The sequence below is a fragment of the Salvelinus namaycush genome, chromosome 25 (assembly GCF_016432855.1).
Source record: "Salvelinus namaycush isolate Seneca chromosome 25, SaNama_1.0, whole genome shotgun sequence".
In the NCBI taxonomy this organism is placed as follows: Eukaryota; Metazoa; Chordata; class Actinopteri; order Salmoniformes; family Salmonidae; genus Salvelinus; species Salvelinus namaycush.
The window spans coordinates 14254311-14276535 of record NC_052331.1 but is presented as its reverse complement, the minus strand read 5'-3'; the positions used below and the strand labels follow the sequence as shown (position 1 = coordinate 14276535).

At 41.3% G+C, this 22225-nt stretch overlaps 1 protein-coding gene across 1 annotated transcript in view; it reads left to right on the top strand.

Annotated features, from left to right (window-relative positions):
* Nucleotides 1–19444, top strand: part of LOC120020660 (gamma-1-syntrophin-like) — a 29651-nt gene extending 10207 nt beyond the window's left edge. The window contains exons 6-17 of the mRNA XM_038964365.1: nucleotides 258–299; nucleotides 617–719; nucleotides 989–1071; nucleotides 1421–1551; nucleotides 1995–2124; nucleotides 5454–5492; nucleotides 8214–8330; nucleotides 14709–14780; nucleotides 17344–17496; nucleotides 17859–17951; nucleotides 18959–19069; nucleotides 19268–19444. Of these exons, the coding sequence (XP_038820293.1) occupies nucleotides 258–299; nucleotides 617–719; nucleotides 989–1071; nucleotides 1421–1551; nucleotides 1995–2124; nucleotides 5454–5492; nucleotides 8214–8330; nucleotides 14709–14780; nucleotides 17344–17496; nucleotides 17859–17951; nucleotides 18959–19069; nucleotides 19268–19444 (1251 nt within the window). The remainder of the gene's footprint in view (nucleotides 1–257; nucleotides 300–616; nucleotides 720–988; nucleotides 1072–1420; nucleotides 1552–1994; nucleotides 2125–5453; nucleotides 5493–8213; nucleotides 8331–14708; nucleotides 14781–17343; nucleotides 17497–17858; nucleotides 17952–18958; nucleotides 19070–19267) is intronic.
* Nucleotides 19445–22225: the final 2781 nt, after the last annotated feature.

Below are 22225 nucleotides of genomic sequence, written 5' to 3'. Positions count from 1 at the left end.
TGGCCAGGAAGAACGTAGTGTACAATTGCAATAGAGATCTTCGTTGCAACTGTCACTGTCAGCTTTCATTGTTTTGCAGCAATGCTATTTTTGAGCACGGACGACAGAAATATATAACGCACTTGATTGCTGTTTTACGAATCAAGGACCACATTTTCAAACACACTTCAATGATGTAAAATAAAGCATATTATGCTTATCATCAGTTTAATGGATCTGATATCATTGTTACTAACCATAAGACTGTTTGTTTTTAGATAAATGGAATAAATGTTCGAAGCTATCGCCACGAGGAAGTGGTAAGAAGCTGACAACTTAATGTCTCATATTTCACTGAAGCTGCAACACTTGCAACGCCACCTTATCTAGTTTCACTTATTCGACCTTATCTGTGGGACCCGTAAGATCTGTTTTACACCTTTTTCCAATTTGTATGTTTCAACCTCCCAAATGCGTGAGGCCGCATAAATCTCAGAGGTTTTCAACCAATATCTAATCTACTTGTTCTAAGAAGGGAATTTGCACTACATCCATCATCCAAGTACGTGGTTGAAATGAGTTTAAGACTTAGAAGTCCAATGGCAGTATTGACAATTCTCCTAATTTTCCTTTCCAGGTGCAGGTTTTGCGAAATGCCGGAGAGGATGTCACTCTGACTGTTTCTTTCTTGAAGAAGACACCAGCTTTTCTGAAACTGCCCCTCTGTGAAGACTGCACATGTACGCGCGCGTATCTTAGAAAGCTCCACAGAAATATCAGAGCTGAAATTGTGTTATTTTCACCAAGGATATGATGAGAGGAAATAAGAACAAGATTAGAGAAAGAACCTTCTCCATCTACACATAGAGCTGGAAATAAAAGTTGTTTTGAATATTGATATTACCTGAAATAAAGCAAGATGGAAAAGTTCCAGTGAATATTGTACCAAGGCTGAAGAAGCGATAATATGACTTTTTTTTATAACTTCTTAATGTCATTCTACTCCCAGGTGTTCCAAGTGATCAGAGCAGTGGAACGTCCTCCCCTCTATGCGACAGTGGCTTACACTTGAACTACCATCCTAACAACACGGTACAGTTCAACATTCTCATTTCTATATAACTTTCAGCCATATCTCTTCTCTCTGCAACTCCTGAAACATGGCCAGTAGGCTGTTATTCCATAGTGGTATTCACAGGCAGACGGTGACAGTCCGGGTGCTCTAACTCTTTCTCACTCTTTCTCTGGGCCAGAGGAAAAAAACACATTATTCAGTAGTTCCACAATGGCTTGTACTTATACAGCCTCTGCTGCAGCTACGTCTACCCGTATGAATCATGAACAGGCCTGGGCTGTTGACATCTTAGTGTGCCATGGGAGATACTATATGAAGTGCCAAACGATGAGTTGTTCCATTCTCTGTGTGTATAAACTCCTGCAGGACACACTGTCCTGCTCATCTTGGCCCACGTCCCCTGGGCTCCGATGGGAGAAGAGATGGGTGGACCTGCGCCTTATTCCTCTCCTCCACTCTCGTCTGTCACAGCACGTCCCCGGCTCTGACGTCTGCAGGTACAGTAAGCTGAGTGCTGTGCTGCAGCAGGGGGACCGGAGACCGCTCGTTGTCAAAATGCAGTCATGGGCCATTTTCTGGCACACTGTCACTGCTGCTGAAGGTTCAGTGACCCCGGTGCCTCTGCTATTTGAGAGGGGTCCCCTGGTAAGGGACCTTGGTGACTTTGTGTTAAAATGACTTGTCTCCTGTAAATACCTTGAGATTATTCAAATGAAGAAGTCAGTCACTGGCAGTTTTGCTGCAAAGCTTGCTTGACTGTTACTTATTTCTCTTGAATGTACAGTAATAGAATTGTGAGTTCATGGGTCATCATAATATACGGACAGATAAAAAACGATATTGGGATATACCTCGCTCATATTGATATTGATGTCAATATCACATTGAATTTGTTCCAACCAGTGCTAAATACTACATTGTCTGATTTTGATTTCTATAGGAAAAATGCATTTCACGTCATAGCTGTGGATGGGGTTTGCAGCGGGGTTATCACGTGCCCCGCTGCTGAAGACTGCCTAGATTGGCTCCAAGCAATCGCAACTAACATATCAGCTCTCACCAAGCACAATGTGAGTATAATCAAACTGAAGGCAAAAACATGAGTAAGATAGGTAGATTTTCCATAGCCTTCAATATCCACAGGTTTGGTTTTGAAAAATACAATAGAGCACTGTATTACTACAGTAATATAGGTTGCATGTGGCTGTACAAGTGATTTAGTGGTCATGTTTCGGAGGATGCATGACTCGACCTTCACTTCTCCCGAGCTTGTTGGGGAGTTGCAGCAATGAGATAAGATTGTAATTGGGGAAAAACAGCTAACTGTATCAATAAATGTGTCAGATGTATCATATAAGTCACATACTCTATATATGAATGTCTTTTCATGCTATGAAACATCCACTTATTTTTAGAGCCGTAGGTCACAATATCAGAGTTGGCTCTTGGAGACAGCTACGGCATACACTTATAACCCCAAGATAACTAGGCATTTGTATCATCTATAATTCAGAATGATGCATTATGCAATAATAATAATGCCGAGAGGTGGCAAGCAAATTAAAAAGAACTCCGGAGATGGCAACTGTGTCCTATGCTCCATTTCTCTGTTTGAACATCTTGGAAAAAGCTTTCTCTCGCTGGGTGTGTGGGGAACAAGTTAGTGCTTTGTTTTACTTCCAGATGGATAGTGCTCAACAAACAGGGTCAGGAAAGTGTGTGTACCAGTCAGCTCTGTATCTTCGTGGTTGGACCGTCCTCACTTTGTATCCAACTGACAGAAAGCAAATTAGAGGTTTTATTTTTTAGTGTTGCTATCTCTGAGCACCAAAGTAGATTTTTCCAAATTAATACCATGTCGTCCATTACTGTTTAATGAGTAAGTGGACCTGGTAAAGATCAGGCGAGGAAGTACAAAACTACAGAGTTTATTTTCTTTCCATTCGCTCTCGAAGATGCTTCTTTGAAGATAGGCTAGCCAGCCGTGTCGATGGTTCCAAGTGGTGTGATGAGAGTCGCGTAATACGATGGTTTGAGCAGAGTAGTAGAATGGCCCCACTTAAATTAGCTTTTGAAGATACTTTACTTGGGACAGCTAATCAGCCGTACCAGTGATTGTCCGTGAGGTGAGTTTATCGTCTCTACCTCGTATTGAGATTCACTGTTCAAACCACTTAAAACGTGCAGCTGCAGTTTGACACTTTTGTGGTCTAGTATGTCAATTTCTTAACCCATCATGTTATACATGTTGTTCGAAATGGACAGTTTCATCAGGCTGACACGCTCTCTGAACTCACTCAGGGGCGGTGACTACTTACTCTGCACAGTTATAACAAACATATATCTCAAATCACATCCCTTTCTTAACAAAACACTTTCACAATTGTTCATATTACATGCACAACGCATAGTATGGAAACTTCGTACATGTAGTTTATATACTTTCTAAGTTACAGTATTTCATTTTTAACATTTTTAATGACATCACAAAATAACAAATAAAATTACATTAGTTTTCTATAGATCGCCTCTGACCATTCCCCACGTTCTATGTTAGAAATATTGTTTCAGTAGTTGCTTTTGAACGTGTTAGAGTTTCAGCAGGAAAAAGGTCTGTTGAGACAAAGCACATTCTTTTGGTGAATTTGGAGAGGGATACCTGCATCTTCTCCCCTTGATTTACAACAAGACATGAGTTGTCAGTCACCATTAGTTCTTTCCTCCCCCCTCTGCAGGTGAGAGGGGGTCTGATTGAAGTTATTCATTGCAAACCTGATCTGATCTATTTGGATTCTTGTGGACAGTCCTGACACTGGCTAATGCTAACTCCCACTCAGATAAAATCCTCATTCTGGCCTGGGTGGGTGGTTGGAGTACTGCTGAGAGTGTGATTCGGAATGTAGTAAAGAGCATCTCAACACCTAGCATAGTATTAGCAACCTCTAAGAAATGTAATTATAATGTAGCCTAGGGGCAGTGTTAGGGAGAATAAAGCCTCTAGGGGGCTAATGGGGAATGGGCTAATGTGGAGTGGACTAAGTGAGGGGTCACACTGAGCATAATAATATGAGTCACTGTCACTACTGTACAGTGTGGAACAGAGGGTTTTCTGGCTGCCACCAATTTGCTCCCCACCCACTTCTTACTGTACCAAGATGCATGGAAGAGGTTGTCACCTGGATATGATTATATCAGTCTCTCTAAAAATGGAAGCTTGGTTGGTAAGTGAGAAATGAAGAATTATTTACAGTGGCTGATCTGCTCATTGTGTGCAACACTAACAGAATAGTTAGGAGACATATCTGTGGCAGACTTCCAACGCCTTTCTAAGGCACTGGACAGGTCTAGTACTGCATAGGGTTTTCCGTCCCAGAATAAAAGGCAAATCTCTCCATAACATTGAAAAATAAACATTGGCTCCTCTCATGGATCACTATTGAAATGTACCAGTTTGGAAATGAGATGTTGTGAAAATGTAATAGCTACCCTCCTCCATAGGAAGACTTTGTGGGGAGGCCGGCAAGGTATAATTTGGTGCTCTCTCTGTTCCTGCGAGAGGGTTCTATTGATAGCGTGGCGTGGATTAGGAGATACTTGGGTTCAAATACTATTTGACATCATTACAAATAATTTCTGTGCTTGATTGAGCTTGCCTGGTTTAAAGGACCAATAGAATAGTCCCAAAACGGGCACTCTAGGTATGCTAGAGAAAACACTGAAAGTATTGGAAAGATTTTAGATAGTATTTGAACCCCAGTCAGAGCTGCTAATACCGTTATCTAACAGAATGTTTTTATTTCTCTCTCTATTTCTCTCTCTCTCTGTAGCTCCCTAGCTTTTACTTCTCACAGACGGCGAGAGCGAGAAAGAAAGAAAGAAAGAAAGAAAGAGAGAGAGAGAGAGAGAAAGAAAGAAAGGGAGCGAGGGGGAGAAGGAGAGGGAGAGAAAGAAAGAGGGAGCGAGAGGGAGAGGGAGAGAGAGGGAGAGAATTTTTTGGAACAGCTTCAGGTCCTTGTTGAAATGACTCTATCCATTTAGCAATTTACATACATTGAATACATTAAGTAGTTTCACTTCAACAGTGTTCTTTTATGTCTGTGGGGATAACATAAGAATGTTGTAAATAGAGAGTTAGCCGTTGGTTTTGGTGGGCCCATGCTAGACTGAGTGTGTGTGCTTCTCAAAGAGGAGCATATTATACTGGTATGATGATACTTAATGAAATGTTATACAGCCAACAAATGGTGTTTCAGTGACACAAACCAGTGAGTAATAACTTATTATTTCCGTAGTAATAAATACGCAACATAAATAATAGTCTCTGGACTATAAAATCAATTGCTACCAAATGTAATCTTTGTGTATTATGTTGCAATGAGTTTAATGTTTGATTTTACAGGTGAAGAAGATAAACAGAAACTTCCCAGTTAATCAACAGGTAAGCTATTACTACTACTACTACTACTACTACTAGGCCTACTACTAGTAGTAGTAAGGCAGTATGGTCCGGTACATCGTCCCAGTAAAATAAATAGTGGGGGTACACCTTACCAGTAAAACATGAGCCTATCACAATTAATACAACATGCCCAAAAAAACTATAGGCTAGTACCCTATTAGTTAACATTACTGCATATCAGACACACTAACAATGTGTGAATTGACTGGAAAACGGGTGGTATACACTCCAAATTGCGTTGTGGTTTAAGGAGAACACTTACATATTGAGTGGCTGAGACGCTTGCGACAAGGCGGAGATAAGTTGCTGAGATCGAGGCGCACGTGGACGACAGTGGATGATGCATCAATTCAGGCTAAGTGTAGGCCTAATGACAATCTCAGAATGTCATTACACTACACGTAGGTGTTTTGTAACAGATGTCTCTTTCCATTCATCAAATTGCAAGTGCAAAGTGCATTGTTGGGTTTTGGATGCTGTAATTATTTTGTGAGTGAACGAATGTGCACGGGTAGCTTACATGAGTGCCTTTGTTAAGTGACTGGCTATGTTTAAGCCACGTTAAAAGGCATACAGTAGGCGTTGTGTCCATAAGGCTAGGGGAAGCTAAGCTTTAAATTAAATTGCCCAAATTGTATAGCCTGGGGCCTCCCGGGTGGCGCAGTGGTCTAGGGCACTGCATCGCAGTGCTAACTGCGCCACCAGAGTCTCTGGGTTCGCGCCCAGGCTCTGTCGCAGCCGGCCGCGACCGGGAGGTCCGTGGGGCGACGCACAATTGGCATAGCGTCGTCCGGGTTAGGGAGGGTTTGGCCGGTAGGGATATCCTTGTCTCATCGCGCTCCAGCGACTCCTGTGGCGGGCCGGGCGCAGTGCGCGCTAACCAAGGGGGCCAGGTACACGGTGTTTCCTCCGACACATTGGTGCGGCTGGCTTCCGGGTTGGAGGCGCGCTGTGTTAAGAAGCAGTGCGGCTTGGTTGGGTTGTGCTTCGGAGGACGCATGGCTTTCAACCTTCGTCTCTCCCGAGCCCGTACGGGAGTTGTAGCGATGAGACAAGATAGTAATTACTAGCGATTGGATACCACGAAAATTGGGGAGAAAATGGGATAAAAAAAAAATAATAATAAAATAAAATAAAAATTGTATAGCCTAATTAGCTTACTCCTTTCTATACAGAAATTAATATCACATTATTCAAAATGGGCAACTATACCAGAAAGCATGATTTTGCCACAGAGAATCATTCGCTTAAAAAAAAGAAAAAAGAGCTGTTGATTGTTTTAAATCGCATAGCCTACAGTTGGAAGGGCCCACAATTTGGCCAAGTGTGCACTGCGACTGTCAGTGAAGAGCAGAGAGACCCAGCCAGGAATATTGCAATATTTAAAAATACAATTGCGGAACAACTGTTTGGAAAGCAAATGGCTATTGCTGTAAAGAGATCCAATCTGTCTTTTAGTTATCAAAATTAATTTAATTGAGCAAACAGTAGCCTATCTTACTGGCACCAGAGGAGAACATCGGCCATATCCTCAGTGTGTGCATATTCAATGTCTTTATCATTGGGTCAGAGCCACTTTTGTTTTTTGGGGACAATAATTTCCTCCTCCAGGTTAGATGGGAATCATATTGTATTTATGTCTCCCCTTTTCGTAGGCTGATTATATGGATCAGACATCATTTTTATTGATCAGTGTCAGCAGAGTAGGCTACCCTGTAATTTTTGTGGTACACTTGGGTGTTCGGTACCGGTAAGAAATTAAATATACTTTCACCCCTGCTACTAATACTACTATGTATACCTTACAAAATAATCCTCACCATTGATATGAAATTGTCATGACATGGTCTTTTATTCAATGCATTCTTTTAAAGCACAGTTCCAAGGTTTAAAAAAATGACAGACTATGCCCAAAAGATGCTTCATCCACTCTACACGGTTTAATGTACTAGAACGCTCTCTGAATGTCAATCCAACCTGAATGCACAGGGCACTGGAAGAATTATCACTTTGTAAGTAATGTTTGTCAATTAATCCAGTAAGGTATCGGTTGCCAACTGGCGATTTGACATGAAAATAAAATGTCATTCATTCATTCATTCCAACCAGGTTTAATAGTCCATAGAAAGGCCATGGTTGACTGGCAGTGCCAGTGGCAACTATTGCAGACGGAGGGAGAACGTTTTGCATCATAAAGTCAAAGCAAAGAGAAATCATCAGTAAGAGAGGACAACACAAGTTCCCTTGGTCCTCACTTCAGCAACAATCCCTCCATCAGCCTAGACATGGATAGTGAATTAACTGTTTTTATAATTAATCCATCTCCAGCCCCAAAATGACAAAAGCATGAAATCATTCAACATCCCGTATCGTCATGGCAATTAAAGTACATTAGAAGAGACCGACTGCTCATGCTGCTCCTGAATCTTTCACTCAGTGTTTTCATCCATCAAGATGTCCATAGAGAGAGGGAAATGCAAGCAAACATTTCCACTGTGGCTCGCTGCAATCCTCCTGACTGAGATGAGTGCAGAAAGACTTGATGCCTGCTGCCTTCCCTTTTCTCTAAAAAGTGTTTTTCTCCCTCTCCCTCTCCATTTCCATTTCTTCCACTCCTTCTCTCTCTTTCTCTCCCTCTTCCTCTCTCTCTCCCTCCATCTCTCTCTTTCTCCCCTCTATATCCCCCCCTCTCTCTGATAGATTATCTACATGGGCTGGGTAGATGAGAAGGAGCAGGACTCCGTTCAGGACCGAATGTATTCATCACAGTTCCTTGCCTTGAGGGGTTCCTCACTCTTCAAGTTCTCAGCACCTCCTGTACGTTTATATCCTAAATTCCCTTTAGTAGCAACGGTAACACTTTATTTTACAGTCTGTTTTAAGCTGGTACTTACCAGTGGCGTAAAGTAACAATTAAAAATAAAAATACTTTAAAGTACTACTTAGGTCATTTTTTTAGGTATCTGTACTTTACTATTGATATTTTTGACAACTTCACTACATTCCAAAAGAAAATAATGTACTTGTTACTTCATACATTTTCCCTGATACCCAAAAGTACCAAAAGTTATATTTTGGATGCTTAGCAGGACAAGAAAATAGTCCCATTCAGGCCCTTATCAAGAGAACATCCCTGTTCATCCCTACGTCCTCTGATCTGGCGAACTCACTAAACACAATTGCTTTGTTTGTAAATGATGTCTGAGTGTTGGAGTGTGACCTTGGCTATCCATAAATTTAAAAAACAAGAACATCTTGCCATCTGGTTTGCTTAATATAAGAAGTTTGAAATGATTTATACTTTTACATTTAACCTTAATTTAACTAGGCAAGCCAGTTAGGAACACATTCTTATTTATAATGATGGCCTAGGAACAGTGGGTTAACTGCCTTGTTCAGGGGCAGAATGACAGATTTTTACCTTGTCAGCTTGGGGATTCGATCTAGCAACTTTTTGGTTATTGGCTCAACTCTCTAACCACTAGGCTACCTGCCGCACTTTTGATACTTAAGTATATTTCAAACGAAATACTTTTAGACTTTTACTCAAGTGGTATTTTATTCAGTGACGTTCTCTTTTACTTGAGTCATTTTTTATTAAGGTATCTTTACTTTTACTCAAGTAGGACAATTGGTATTTTTTCCACCACTGGTACTTACCTGATATTTCACTAAGAAACTATGTGTCAACAATGGATACTTTCTGGTACTTACAGTACCTGCTAAATACCAGGCTGTAAAAAAAAAGGTTACCACATAAATGTATCGAAACTAGTTTCTGAAAATATGTGACAAATGTTTTTGAAAATGTGTACATTGTTGTCCAGCCTATAATGAGTCCTTACACACATTTTCCACCTTTGTTATTGTCTATTAAACCGTACATGTATACAGCTGGACGACAATTATAATACCACACCTGATTGATGACCGTCTGTGGCCCATCGCTTTTCATTTGATTGATCATTATTACCACATCAGTATTATTATGTTATGCCAACCATATCAGTACTTGTGTTTATATCCACAACTCAGAATATTAGTTATTATGACAATTGTTTTGCTGCTATTAAACTAAAATATAAAGCGAGATTGATGTTAGATGTAGGTTTATCCCGGAGGAGCCCCCAGCTACGCCTTACTTCAGCTGAGGTGCAATTTCTAGCTCAACCACATTAGTGAGTTTAGGGTTTTCCCTAATTTTGTTTTGTTCCATATTCTGTTTGTGCTCCCTAGTTGCTGTGGGTTTTTCTTTTAGTTTGTCTTTTCGGAGGCAAACCTAGTGGGCAACGTTCCTTATCATTTTCTTGGGCATTGAGCGAATTTCAGGTCGGCTGAGCGCAAACTTGAAAGTTGTGAAAATTCTGTGTAACCTCCAGCCTGTACCTGCTTTAAGTTACAGTTTTAACAGTGGATAGTGTGGCTATTTGATCATAATGTACAGTGCATTCGGAAAGTATTCAGACCCCTTGACTTTTTCCACAATTTGTTACATTACAGCTTTATTCTAAAATGGATGAAATAGTTTTTTTTCCCCTCATCAATCTACACACAATACCCCATAATGACAAAGCAAAAAACTGAAATATCACATTTACATAAGTATTCAGACTCTTTACTCAGCACTTTGTTGAAGCACCTTTGGCAGCAATTACAGCCTTGAGTCTTCTTCGGTATGACGGTACAAGCTTGTATTTGGGGAGTTTCTCCCATTCTTCTCTACAGATCCTCTCAAGCTCTGTCAGGTTGGATGAGGAGCGTCGCTGCACAGCAATTTTCAGGTCTCTCCAGAGATGTTCAATCGAGTTCAAGTCCGGGCTCTTGCTGGACCACTCAAGGACATTCAGAGACTTGTCCTGAAGCCACTACTATGTTGTGTTGGCTGTGTGCTTAGGGTCATTGTCCTGTTGGAAGGTGAACCTTCACCCCAGTCTGAGGTCCTGAGCGCTCTGGAGCAGAATTTCATCAAGAATCTCTCTGTACTTTGCTCCGTTCATCTTTCCATCGATCCTGACTATTCTCCCAGTCCCTGCCACTGAAAAACAACCCCACAGCATGATGCTGCCACAGCCATGCTTCACCGTAGGGATGGTGCCAGTTTAGCTCCAGATGTGATGCTTGGAATTCAGGCCAAAGAGTTCAATCTTGGTTTCATCAGACCAAAGAATATTGTTTATCATGGTCTGAGTCCTTTAGGTGCCTTTTGGCAAACTCCAAGCGAGCTGTCATGTGCCTTTTACTGAGTGGCTTCCGTCTGGCTACTCTACCATAAAGGCCTGATTGGTGGAGTGCTGAAGAGATGGTTGTCCTTCTGGAAGGTTCTCCCATCTCCACAGAGGACCTCTGGAGCTCTGTCAGAGTGAACATCGGGTTATTGGTCACCTCCCTGACCAAGGCCCTTCTCCCCCGATTGCTCAGTTTGACTGGGTGGCCAGTTCTAGGAAGAGTGTTGGTGGTTCCAAACTTCTTCCATTTAAGAATGATGGAAACCACTGTGTTCTTGGGGACATTCAATGCTGCAGACATTTTTTGGTACCCTTCTCCAGATCTCTCCCTCTACGCAATCCTGTCTCGGAGTTCTACGGACAATTCCTTGTTTTTTGCTCCGACATGCATTGTCAACCTTATATAGACAGGTGTGTGCCTTTCCAAATCATGTCCAATCAATTCAATTTACAACAGGTGGACTCCCATCAAGTTGTAGAAACATCTCAAGGATGATCAATGGAAACAGGATGCACCTGAGCTCAATTTCGAGTCTCATACAAAGGGTCTGAATAAAAAAAGAAAACCAGTGACTGTGAAAGACCTAACTTGGGAAATACAATATAACTGTACAAAGGCGAATCTGATCATCATTGCAAAGCATTATGACATCAGTGTATTATCTGTCCATCCAAAAGTAGTGGTCGAAAATTTACTCAATGCTGCTTTGGTGCTGAAGGACATACTCTCAGAGAGGCTGATGAAAAGGGTGATACGGGTGGTAGAATAAACCCTGAAGACGTGCCATTGTGGGAGTTAGAACTAAAGGCAAAACTAGAGCAACAGAAATGTAAGTTTGAGTACAAGAAAAGGGAACTTGAGTTAGAATACAGAAAAGAAGAAGAGCGTGCAGCCAGACTTTTTCTCAGTTGTGTATGAACCTTTTGTTTCTGATGGGTTTGTGTCTCTTCAGAGTGGTGATGATGTTAAGCAGCCGTTAAATACTGCGAGACACTGTGGCAGCCCAATCCTTCAGTTTGGAGGGTGTTTTGCCTTTGTCTGATACTTCAGCAACTCGTGACAGTGTGTTAGTTCAAGGCGTGGAGCTGGGCTGCATCAAAGTTTCTTTGTATATTGTGGAACTCAAGTCTGATCTTGTTTCTAATCCTGTGGTCATTGGAGTGAGGCCTAACCTGCCTGTGAAAGGGGTCTCATTCATTTTGGGCAGCAATCTGACTTGAGGGAAGGTTGTGCCAAATCCAGTTTTTTTGTGGTAGAGGAACTTGATGGGTTATCAGACAAATACCCTAGAGTGTTCCCAGTTTTTGCTGTTACACGTGCTATGTTTAAGAAGATTGCAGAGAGCAAGTATAGTGTTGAGGAGAATGTCAGCGATCCCACCATGTTTAATCTGTCTGAGACCTTTGTGTGGTCCTGATTTCAGTAAACCTCCTGAGTTGACCTCTCCTTTGAAAACCCCCAAAGGTGAGCGAGTTGGTAGGACCGCTGAAAGAAGAGAGGTTCCCTACAGTTGAATTAGGAAGCAGCTAATTGCTGAACAGAGAAAATATGCTTCCCTCTCCCCTCTTTTTGTTGAGATACGTCCAGAGGAAGAGTTTGATGAAGTTCTCATGGGTCACTTTGACAGAGATGGTGTTCTGATGAAGAAATGGCGTTCTCAAGCCACTTCTGGTCCAAATGATAGGCCCAGTGTATCTCAAATTGTCGTTCCAGTTACACTCTGACAAGAGATACAGAGGTTGGCTCACGATGGAAGTATGGTAGACCATCTTGGGGTGAACAAGATTTGTGATTATATCCTGCATAACTTCTTCTGGCCTGGTCTGAAACATGATGTTGTGGTTTACTGTAAATCCTGTAGCATTTGCCAGCTGACTGGTAAACCGAACAAAACTGTGCCAGTGGCACCTTTGTAGCCTATACCGGCTTTTGACAAACCTTTTAGCAGGGTTCTGGTGGACTGTGTTGGTCCTTTGCCCAAAGCAAAGAGTAGTAACCATTTTCTCTTAACCATCATGTGTGCTGCCACTCGTTTCCCCAAGGCCATTCCACTGAGAAACATCATGGCTCCCAGTATTGTTAAGGGCCTTGTGAAATCCTTTTCAACGTTTATATCCGCAGATAGTGCAGTCTGACTAAGGTTAAAATGTAATGTCAAAGATCTTCCAGCAAGTGCTACAGAAGTTGGGTGTTACCCATTGCCCCTCTAGTGCATATCACCCAGTCACAAGGCGCTCTTGAGAGATTTCATCAGACTTTGCAGTCTATGTTGAGAGCTTACTACTTTGAGTTGGAGAAAGACTGGGATGAAGGGATGCCTCTAGTGCCCATGCAGCACAGGAGGTTGTTCAGGAGTCTCTCGGTTTCAGTCCGAACAAGCTAGTGTTTGGACATTATGTGAGAAGCAGTGAGGCTCCTCAGAGTAGGAAGGGGAGGACCATCCTCCTCACTAAATTTCATAAAAATAAAAATGCAAACATTTAAAAAGTCATCTTTTTAGATAAAACTATACTTAATATAATCACGTCACCAAATAATTGATGAAAACACAGTATTTTGCAATGAAGGTCTACAGTAGCCTCAACAGTACTCTGTAGGGTAGTACCATGGTGTAGCCGGAGGACAGCTAGCTTCCGTCCTCCTCCGTGTACATCGACTTCAATACAAAACCTAGGAGGCTCATGGTTCTCACCCCCTTCCATAGACTTACACAGTAATTATGACAACTTGCGGAGGACGTCCTCCAACATACCAGAGCTGTTTCAGCATGAACTGGCATGCTGTCCACCCAATCAAAGGATCAGATAATGAATCTACGACTGAAAGCATAAGCTACAGCTAGTTAGCACTGCGGTGCATAAAATATAGTGAGTAGTTGAGATTTTTTTGCTGTTAAATGAAAGCTTAAATCCTGCAATTCTATGCATTCTTCCATGTCTTATGTGTGTTTATATGATACCAGGGGTCGAAGCCTGAACTAGTTTTTTGGGGGGACCCGCTGTCCGCATTGACCCCGTTCTGCGTCTGGATCTGGCCTGCGGTCCATCAGATAGGTATGGGGGGCTAGGTTGTAGCAACCTCATGATGGGTATAGGGAAAATTAGAGTATCATGTAGTAGCCTAAACCTATCGCTGTTACATTTATCTGGGTGAATGGACTATGAATGACAGTCATCCAATATGTTGTAATAGAAATAAGGCCAAGCTCATGAAAAAATAAATAATAATCGTCCTCCCTCATCTTAAACGGCACTGACCGCCACTGGTCAGAGGTCCATTGAGCTTGCTGAGAGAGAGGTTTTTGGAGGACAACACCTCAAACATGAAAACAAATCTGTTGGAGCACGTAAGCGCTTTTCAATACAGATTGCAGCTACACCGCACCTGTGAGTTTGCCAGTGAGAATATGGAGAATATGGGTCACTGTTGCAAGCTCACTTTTCAGGCCCTTACACCATGGAGAAAAACATTTGTAAAATGGATGAGATCATCACCACACCAGCAAACTGAAAGAAAAACCCACACCAACTTAGGATAGGGAGTAAAGAGAATATAGAGCAAAACAAACAGGGGAAACATCAAAACTCAGGCTTCTTTCTTAACTAAAGTGGTTGAGCTGGAAATCTTACCTCAGCTGCCATGAGGTTTAGCTCTCCCAACATCTCCTTTTCCCTGATGCACTGGGCCAGCAGCTCTTAAAAACCAGCTGGTCCAGCACAGGTGGCTAACGAGGTGACTCCTATCAGTGCACACCTCAGCTATCGTGCTAACATGCTAACCAACATCGAAGTGGAGAGAAAAAACAAACCCGTAACAAGTGTGAACATGGGAACACAGAGTGTGCAAGTAGGATATAAAATATTAAAGTGAAGGAAACTGAAACAGACCAATGTAATTACACTTCAAAAAGATTTCAAAGGGATCCATCTGAATAGAAGACTAAAGGGTATTTAATGTGTAATGTTGCAGGTGACTACATGGGACTGGACGAGGGCGGAGAAAAGCTACACTGTGTACGAGATCATGTGTAAAGTTTTAAAGGTATGTCAACAACTTTTACGCCTGAGGTACTGTATTTAGAAACTGCTGAGTAGCAAATCTCAGGGTCTGTGTTTGAAAGGTGACATGAAAAAGAGAAGAGATCTGTGCTATGTGTCCTTTGTCATTTTAATGGAAAGAGTTGTGACATAGAATGTGTGGATATTGCACAATTTCTACGCACATTGCGTCTTTGCAAGGCTAGAGTTGATCAATTTCTTGACCACTGGTTTCGCTTTCATATGACAGTGCAAAACAGTAAAACTCAAAATGCTGCTATTGGAAGCAGTTATACTTTTTTGAAACCCTGGCTGGTATCATTGAATTTTTCTGCAATGCTCTTTCACGAGTGCATTTGTTATGCACAGCAGCATGTCTCGGCTGGGACGAGGGAGTTGACACTTGATTTTGAAATCCTCACAGCAGCAACAGCAGCTCCGCTTATTCATTTCTCACTCAGCCAGGTTCGTCACATACTGAGTGAGCTGGTCATTCGCGCCGTGCACATAACTGGTTATTTCTATATGTATTGTCAACTATTCCCCTCCACCCATAACACATTGAATTACACATGTGAAACAGCATTTCTCAACATGTGAAACAGATTTTCTGAAATACTAAAATGCATGGTGATTGAATTCCAGCCAATGTCTGTCACATCCCCTTAAGTGTATCACTGGATTTCTAATCTGCATACAGTACAGTATACAGTGCCTTTCAAAACTATTCATCCCCCTTGATATTTTTCCTATTTTGAATGCATTACAACCTGTCATTTAAATTGATTTTCATTTGGATTGCATGTAATGGACATACACAAAATAGTCCAAATTGGTGAAGTGAAATGAAAAAAATTACTTGTTTAAAAAAAGTATAAAAAATGTAAAACGGAAAAGTGGTGCGTGCATATGTATTCACCCCCTTTGCTATGAATCCTCTAAATAAGATCTGGTGCAACCAATTACCTACAGAAGTCACATAATTAGTTAAATAAAGTCCACCTGTGTGCAATCTAAGTGTCACATGATCTCAGTATATATACACCTGTTCTGAAAGGCCCCAGAGTCTGCAACACCACCAAGCAAGCGGCACCATGAAGACCAAGGAGCTCTCCAAACAGGTCAGGGACAAAGTTGTGGAGAAGTACAGATCAGGGTTGGGTTATAAAAAAATATCAGAAACTTTGAACATCCCACGGAGCACCATTAAATCCATTATTAAAAAATGGAAAGAATATGGCACCACAACAAACCTGCCAAGAGAGGGCCGCCCACCAAAACTCACAGAGTGAATTAATCAGAGGCAACAAAGAGACCAAAGATAACTCCAAAGGAGCTGCAAAGCTCCACAGCGGATATTGGAGTATCTGTCCATAGGATTCCTTTAAGCCGTACACTCCACAGAGCTGGGCTTTACGGAAGAGTGGCCAGAAAAAAGCCATTGCTGAGAGAAAGAAATAAGCAAACACATTTGGTGTTCGCCAAAGGGCATGTGGGAGACTCCCCAAACATATGGAAGAAGGTACTCTGGTCAGAGGAGACAAAAATTTAGCTTTTTGGCCATCAAGGAAAACGCTATGTCTGGCGCAAACTCAACACCTCTCATCACCCCGAGAACATCATCCCCCCCAGTGAAGCATTGTGGTGGCAGCATCATGCTGTGGGGATGTTTTAAATCGGCAGGGACTGGGTGGGAAACTGGTCAGAATTGAAGGAATGATGGATGGTGCTATATACAGGGAAATTCTTGAGGGAAACCTGTTTCAGTCTTCCAGAGATTTGAGACTGGGATGGAAGTTCACCTTCCAGCAGGACAATGACCCTAAGCATACTGCTAAAGCAACACTTGAGTGGTTTAAGGGGAAACATTTAAATGTCTTGGAATAGCCTTTTCAAAGCCCAGACCTCAATCCAATTGAGAATCTGTGGTATGACCTAAAGATTTCTGTACACCAGCGGAACCCATCCAACTTGAAGGAGCTGGAGCAGTTTTGCCTTGAAGAATGGGCAAAAATCCCAGTGGCTAGATGTTCCAAGCTTATAGAGACATACCACAAGAGACTTGCAGCTGTAATTGCTGCAAAAGATGGCTCTACAAAGTATTGCCTTTGGGGGGGTGAATGGTTACGCACGCTCAAGTTTTCAGTTTTTTTGTCTTATGTCTTGTTTGTTTCACACAAATATTTTGGATCTTTAAAGTGGTGAGCATGTTGTGTAAATCAAATAATACAACCCCCCCCTACATTTTAATTCCAGGTTGTAAGATGCCAAAGGGGGTGAATACTTTCGCAAGCCACTGTATGAGTCACTCACTGTCCCTTGTGCACATTATCAGCATGATAGCAAGACATGGGTTCAAATAATATTTGAAACATTTAAAATACTGTACTTGATTATGATTGAGCTTGTCAGGAGCAACGGAACCAATAGAATTGTCCCAAATGTGCAAACCCCGCCCATCTGGCATTCCAGGCAGGCTCAATGAAACCACTCAAAGCATTTAAAAGGATACAAATACCAATTGAACCCAGGTGTGATGGCAGGCATGACTAACGTGTTTCTCTCAGGACAGTGACCTCTTGGACAAGCGGAAGCACTGCTTCAGTGTCCAAACGGAGTGTGGGGAGGACATGTTCTACAGCGTAGAGCTGGAGTGTGAGCTGCTCATTTGGGAGAAGGCCTTTCAGATGGCTACCTTCCTGGAGGTGGAGAGAATACAGGTACACAATAGATGAGAGGCAGAACTTTTTCATAAATCAATTTCCAGGCAGGTTTCAACGCCCCCCAAAGCAACATCCAAGCTCTCTGTCATCAAAATTGTCACTTGAAACCAATCAAAACCAAACTCTTTTAGGTAGGGGTGGGGAGTGAGGCAGAGCTATGTGGGAGGGCTCATCCTGCTTAAACAATAGTAGGAGATAAACTGATAAGTGATAAAGAGAAGCAGTGGCATACTATACAGGCCAAGCTTGCTAGCATCCTCTCACAACAACTGATATATGTGCGTTTAGCTGTGGAAGATTATGCTGTCTATTATATATGCCTCTAGTGACTAGCATCATGCACTGTTTCCCCTCCACAGTGTAAAACATATGCTTGCATCATGGAGAGCCACCTGATGGGACTGACCGTAGACTTCAGTATGGGCTTTGTCTGTTTCGATGCTGCTTCAAAGGTAAGTTATATTACTGGTACATCAACTTTGGACATTTACCAAGTCTGAGAGCCACCAGAACCACTCCACTAGAATACATAATGTGGACAAACAGGACACATCGACAGCTACATTGTTCTCTGTGTTTTTTTGGCCTAATTCTGACACAGCGAGGCATATTTTTTTCTCCCCAGAGAGTCTTGCAGTAGCCTAGCCTACTGCTGATAGGCAGGGTATTGTTTATCAAAACAAGCATGAAATTACAATTCGTATTTAAACGGCAATTGTAAAACTATACACATGGTGGGGAATGTTTAATAATTTAATCAGATAGGAGATCGGCCTTGTTCTGCACTCCCAGGATTCAGATCTGTGTGGAGCCCCTAGGGGGGAAAGTGTTGCTTCCTATTGTTTTGTACACGTATATCTTGTTTTGTATGGAATGTGAATAAATTAATTTGCATATATTACTTGTGTAAATTCCTTACCACGGGCAAATAAATGTACATTCTATTCAAAAGATAGACAGTGATACAGAGGGAGAGCTCGAACTCTATTGACACAAATTAAAACCGACCTACCCAATGTTGAAAACTCAGGCTACTGGTTTAGAACAAGGTGACGTGGACGCTTTCACGTTCTCTAGACGGGCCCAACAAAATGGTTGACAATTAGGAGGAAGTTTATCATCACTCTGTAGTAGATTCCAATCGTCATTCACAACAGGATGTCATCTTCCAGGTGACTCTACAATCCACACTGAGTTTCCTGCTGAAGTTATGACTTATTATTATAAGTGCACTGTCTGGTACATTTTCAAATATTAGGTGGAAAAACATGATAGGATTCATTTAGCTCTGTAATTCAGTTATATGATACTTATAGGTAGATAATTTAAGAGGACTAATCAGGATCAAATGGATAGATAAACAGCTAGTTTACCGTAACGCTTGACTCCATCTTAGTTAGAGAAGATAAGCTTCTTTATAAACCATCTCCAACCACATTTACTTCCTTCCCCTATATAGGCAGTGCTATGGAGATACAAGTTTTCCCAACTGAAAGGGTCCTCTGATGATGGGAAGAGCAAGATCAAATTTCTGTTCCAAAATCAGGACAATAAAGCTATTGAAGCCAAGGTAACAAACCTCTCTGACTCTGTGAAATCCTCTCTGTGAAATCAGCCAATACAGATATCATATTTGTATCATGTTTTCTTAGCCATTATCATCTGATAGCAATGTGAACAACGGTGTACTGTATTGTGCATTCATACAATTTTTTTGTATTATTATACCAAAACATGAAATACTTACTGTCTATCTTTTGTTTCCCAGGAGCTGGAATTTTCAAACCTCTTTGCCGTGCTTCACTGTATCCATGCGTTCTTCGCTGCCAAAGTTGCTTGCCTGGATCCAATGTTTCTGGAGAGCCAAGGTGCTGCGACGACCACTGGGGGGGTTCCCACTCTCACCTGTAATACACAGACATCCAAAATCAAATACTCTACCTGACAGAGCCTGTTCACCCCCTCTCCTTCCCTTCCCCTGAGTACTCCCTCTCGACACTGCACTTTCACTACATCATGGACCAGAGAGGAGACAAAACAAACGAGTATGTTGTACTGTCATCCAATGAACAAAGACAGGTGAATCCAACATGTAAATGGACTATTATTGGCAGACCTATTTTTTTCTTCCAGAAAGACACATTTTATATTTTATCAGAGAAAGGGATGATAACTGTGTGAACTTTTGGACCTGTACATTGCACTGTACTTCAAACAACTTTCTAATATGGAGGAGTGAACGCAGAACCAATGAATGGAGAATGGATGACAAAACAATTCTGAATTGAGTTTTTTGTCTTTGGGTAGATCCTCAGACATGATTCACACGTGTTGTTCACACTGCTGATAAACATAACACAACTTTATTTCCATGGTGAAAATGGAGACAAACTGTTTTCTACAATATTGTATCATTTTCTTGAAGGTTCAAGTGTATTTTTTTGAACAGGTACATACACTGAGGACTATGAACAAATTGCTATCTTCTTCTTGACAAAAGAAGATTTCAAGACAATTTGAATTCTGATGATTATAATTTTAAGGACAGTCACTAAGTTAATATTGCCAACATTTATCACTGGAAGTGTTAATTAGTCATACAGAAATGTTAGTATTTTTTTTCATCAATTAAACTGATTGATTTCCTAATAATCGTGAATAATTATTAGATTCATGAATATTGAAAAGATGGGAACGTAAACTGCAGTGTTACATAGCTTAGTATTTTTTCTTGTGTGGTTGTATAATGAAGTTGAAAGCACTTAGTTTTCTCCAATCTATGTTATTTGATTTATCTGGAAACATCCTTTAATTCAACAAATAAACAGTGAAATGTGTGTGCATTATGGATTATACACACATGTATACACTAATCAACCCTATGGCACCTTTTAATTCTGTGTTCTTGTCATATAGATTATTTTTGTTGCCCCTGAGGTAGTTCCGATATGCTATAAATATAAATCACATCATGTCAAATGATATACAATTTCCTTTCAACAGAACAGAAATGAATGGGGAGTTGCAGAGAAGAAATGGCTCAGGTTTTGGATGTAAGCACAGCTTTTTTATTGATGTGGAGGAGAGGACAGGGATGAGTGCTGCTATGCTGAGTCTGTCAGGAAGAGGGGCAGTCGAGAGGTGTTTTTTAATCAAGGTTTTCAGCGAAGAGTAATCTCTCACACACCCAACCTGGTCAGGACTCGTTTTAAGGGCGGATTCACAATCATTAAGTCAATTGAATCATTGAGAAGGATTCAGACTAAGTGCTAGCTACAGCCAACACAGTCAGACAGATTCAGAACATGTGGTTGTGTGAAAATGTCTTTACCTATACTCACTAGCAGATATTGCTCTAAATACAACCTGCAACAATTGAATAAACCCTTTCGGGAATGTTATTTTTCTTTCTTTATCTTTCCTTAAGATGTAAATAAAGGTTGACATCCAAATGAATAAAAGGAAAATAAGGAATATGTATAATATTACTTGAGGATTACTTGAAAGGATTAAGACATTTATTAATTGGATGTCTTCAACAGAGACTAAATAGTTGACACCCTTATGCTCTCTTTACCAAGTTCAATGATGATGACCCATGGTGAATTTTGAATATATATTTTCTATAATATACTGAACATGTAGTGTTGGTAACATGTTTCATGAGCTAAAATAAAAGTTCCCAGAAATCTTCCATATGCACAAAAAGCGTATTTCTTTCAAATTTTGTGCACACATTTGTTTACATCCCTGTTAGTGAACATTTCTCCTTTGACAATATAATCCATCCACCTAACAGGTGTGGCATATCAAGAAGCTGATTAAACAGCATGATCATTACACACTTGCACCTTGTGCTGGGGACAATAAAAGGCCACTCTAAAATGTGCAGTTTTGTCACTCAAAACAATGCCACAGATGTCTCAAGTTTTGAGGGAGCATGCAATTGGCATGCTGACTGCAGGAATGTCCACCAGAGCTGTTGCAAGAAAATCTGTTAATTTCTCTACCATAAGCTGCCTCCAACGTTGTTTTATAGAATTTGGCAGTACGTCCAACCGGCCTCACAACCGCAGACCACGTGTAACCACGCCCACCCAGGACCTCCACACCCGGCTTCTTTACCTGCGGGATCGTCTGAGACCAGCCACCCAGATAGTTGATGAAACTGTGGGTTTGCACAACCAAAGTATTTCTGCACAAACTGTCACAAACCGTCTCAGGGAAGCTCATCTGCGTGCTCGTCGTCTTCACCAGGGTCTTGACCAGACTGCAGTTCGACGTCGTAACTTATCTCTTTCACATACCCTTTGGCTTGGAACACTTCAAAACGAGATTGAAGGGGTGGCTATTTATTTTATTTTTTATAAATAAAACATTTTATAACATGTGGCCGACTTGTGAATAACATTTTGATCCTAACTTGAGCTAATAGACACATTGTTTGACAGTAAAGCCAAAGATGTAAAGCCACATACTTGTGAATAATTTATTTTATGACCACAATGTACTATTTTTTGGGTTACAGTCAGTGCTGGGCCATTGCTGGGTTAAGGCTGTTGCTATGCTACTTCTGTAGACAGAAGATTAAACCACGACTCACTGAGTCCTTGGCAAAGAGGAAGAATTGAAACTGAAATACTTGGGTGAGAAAAGCATGGCGCTACAATAAGTAGCTGTGGGACTCTATGACAGTGGGAAGGCATTAATGTTTTAAACAGAGGCA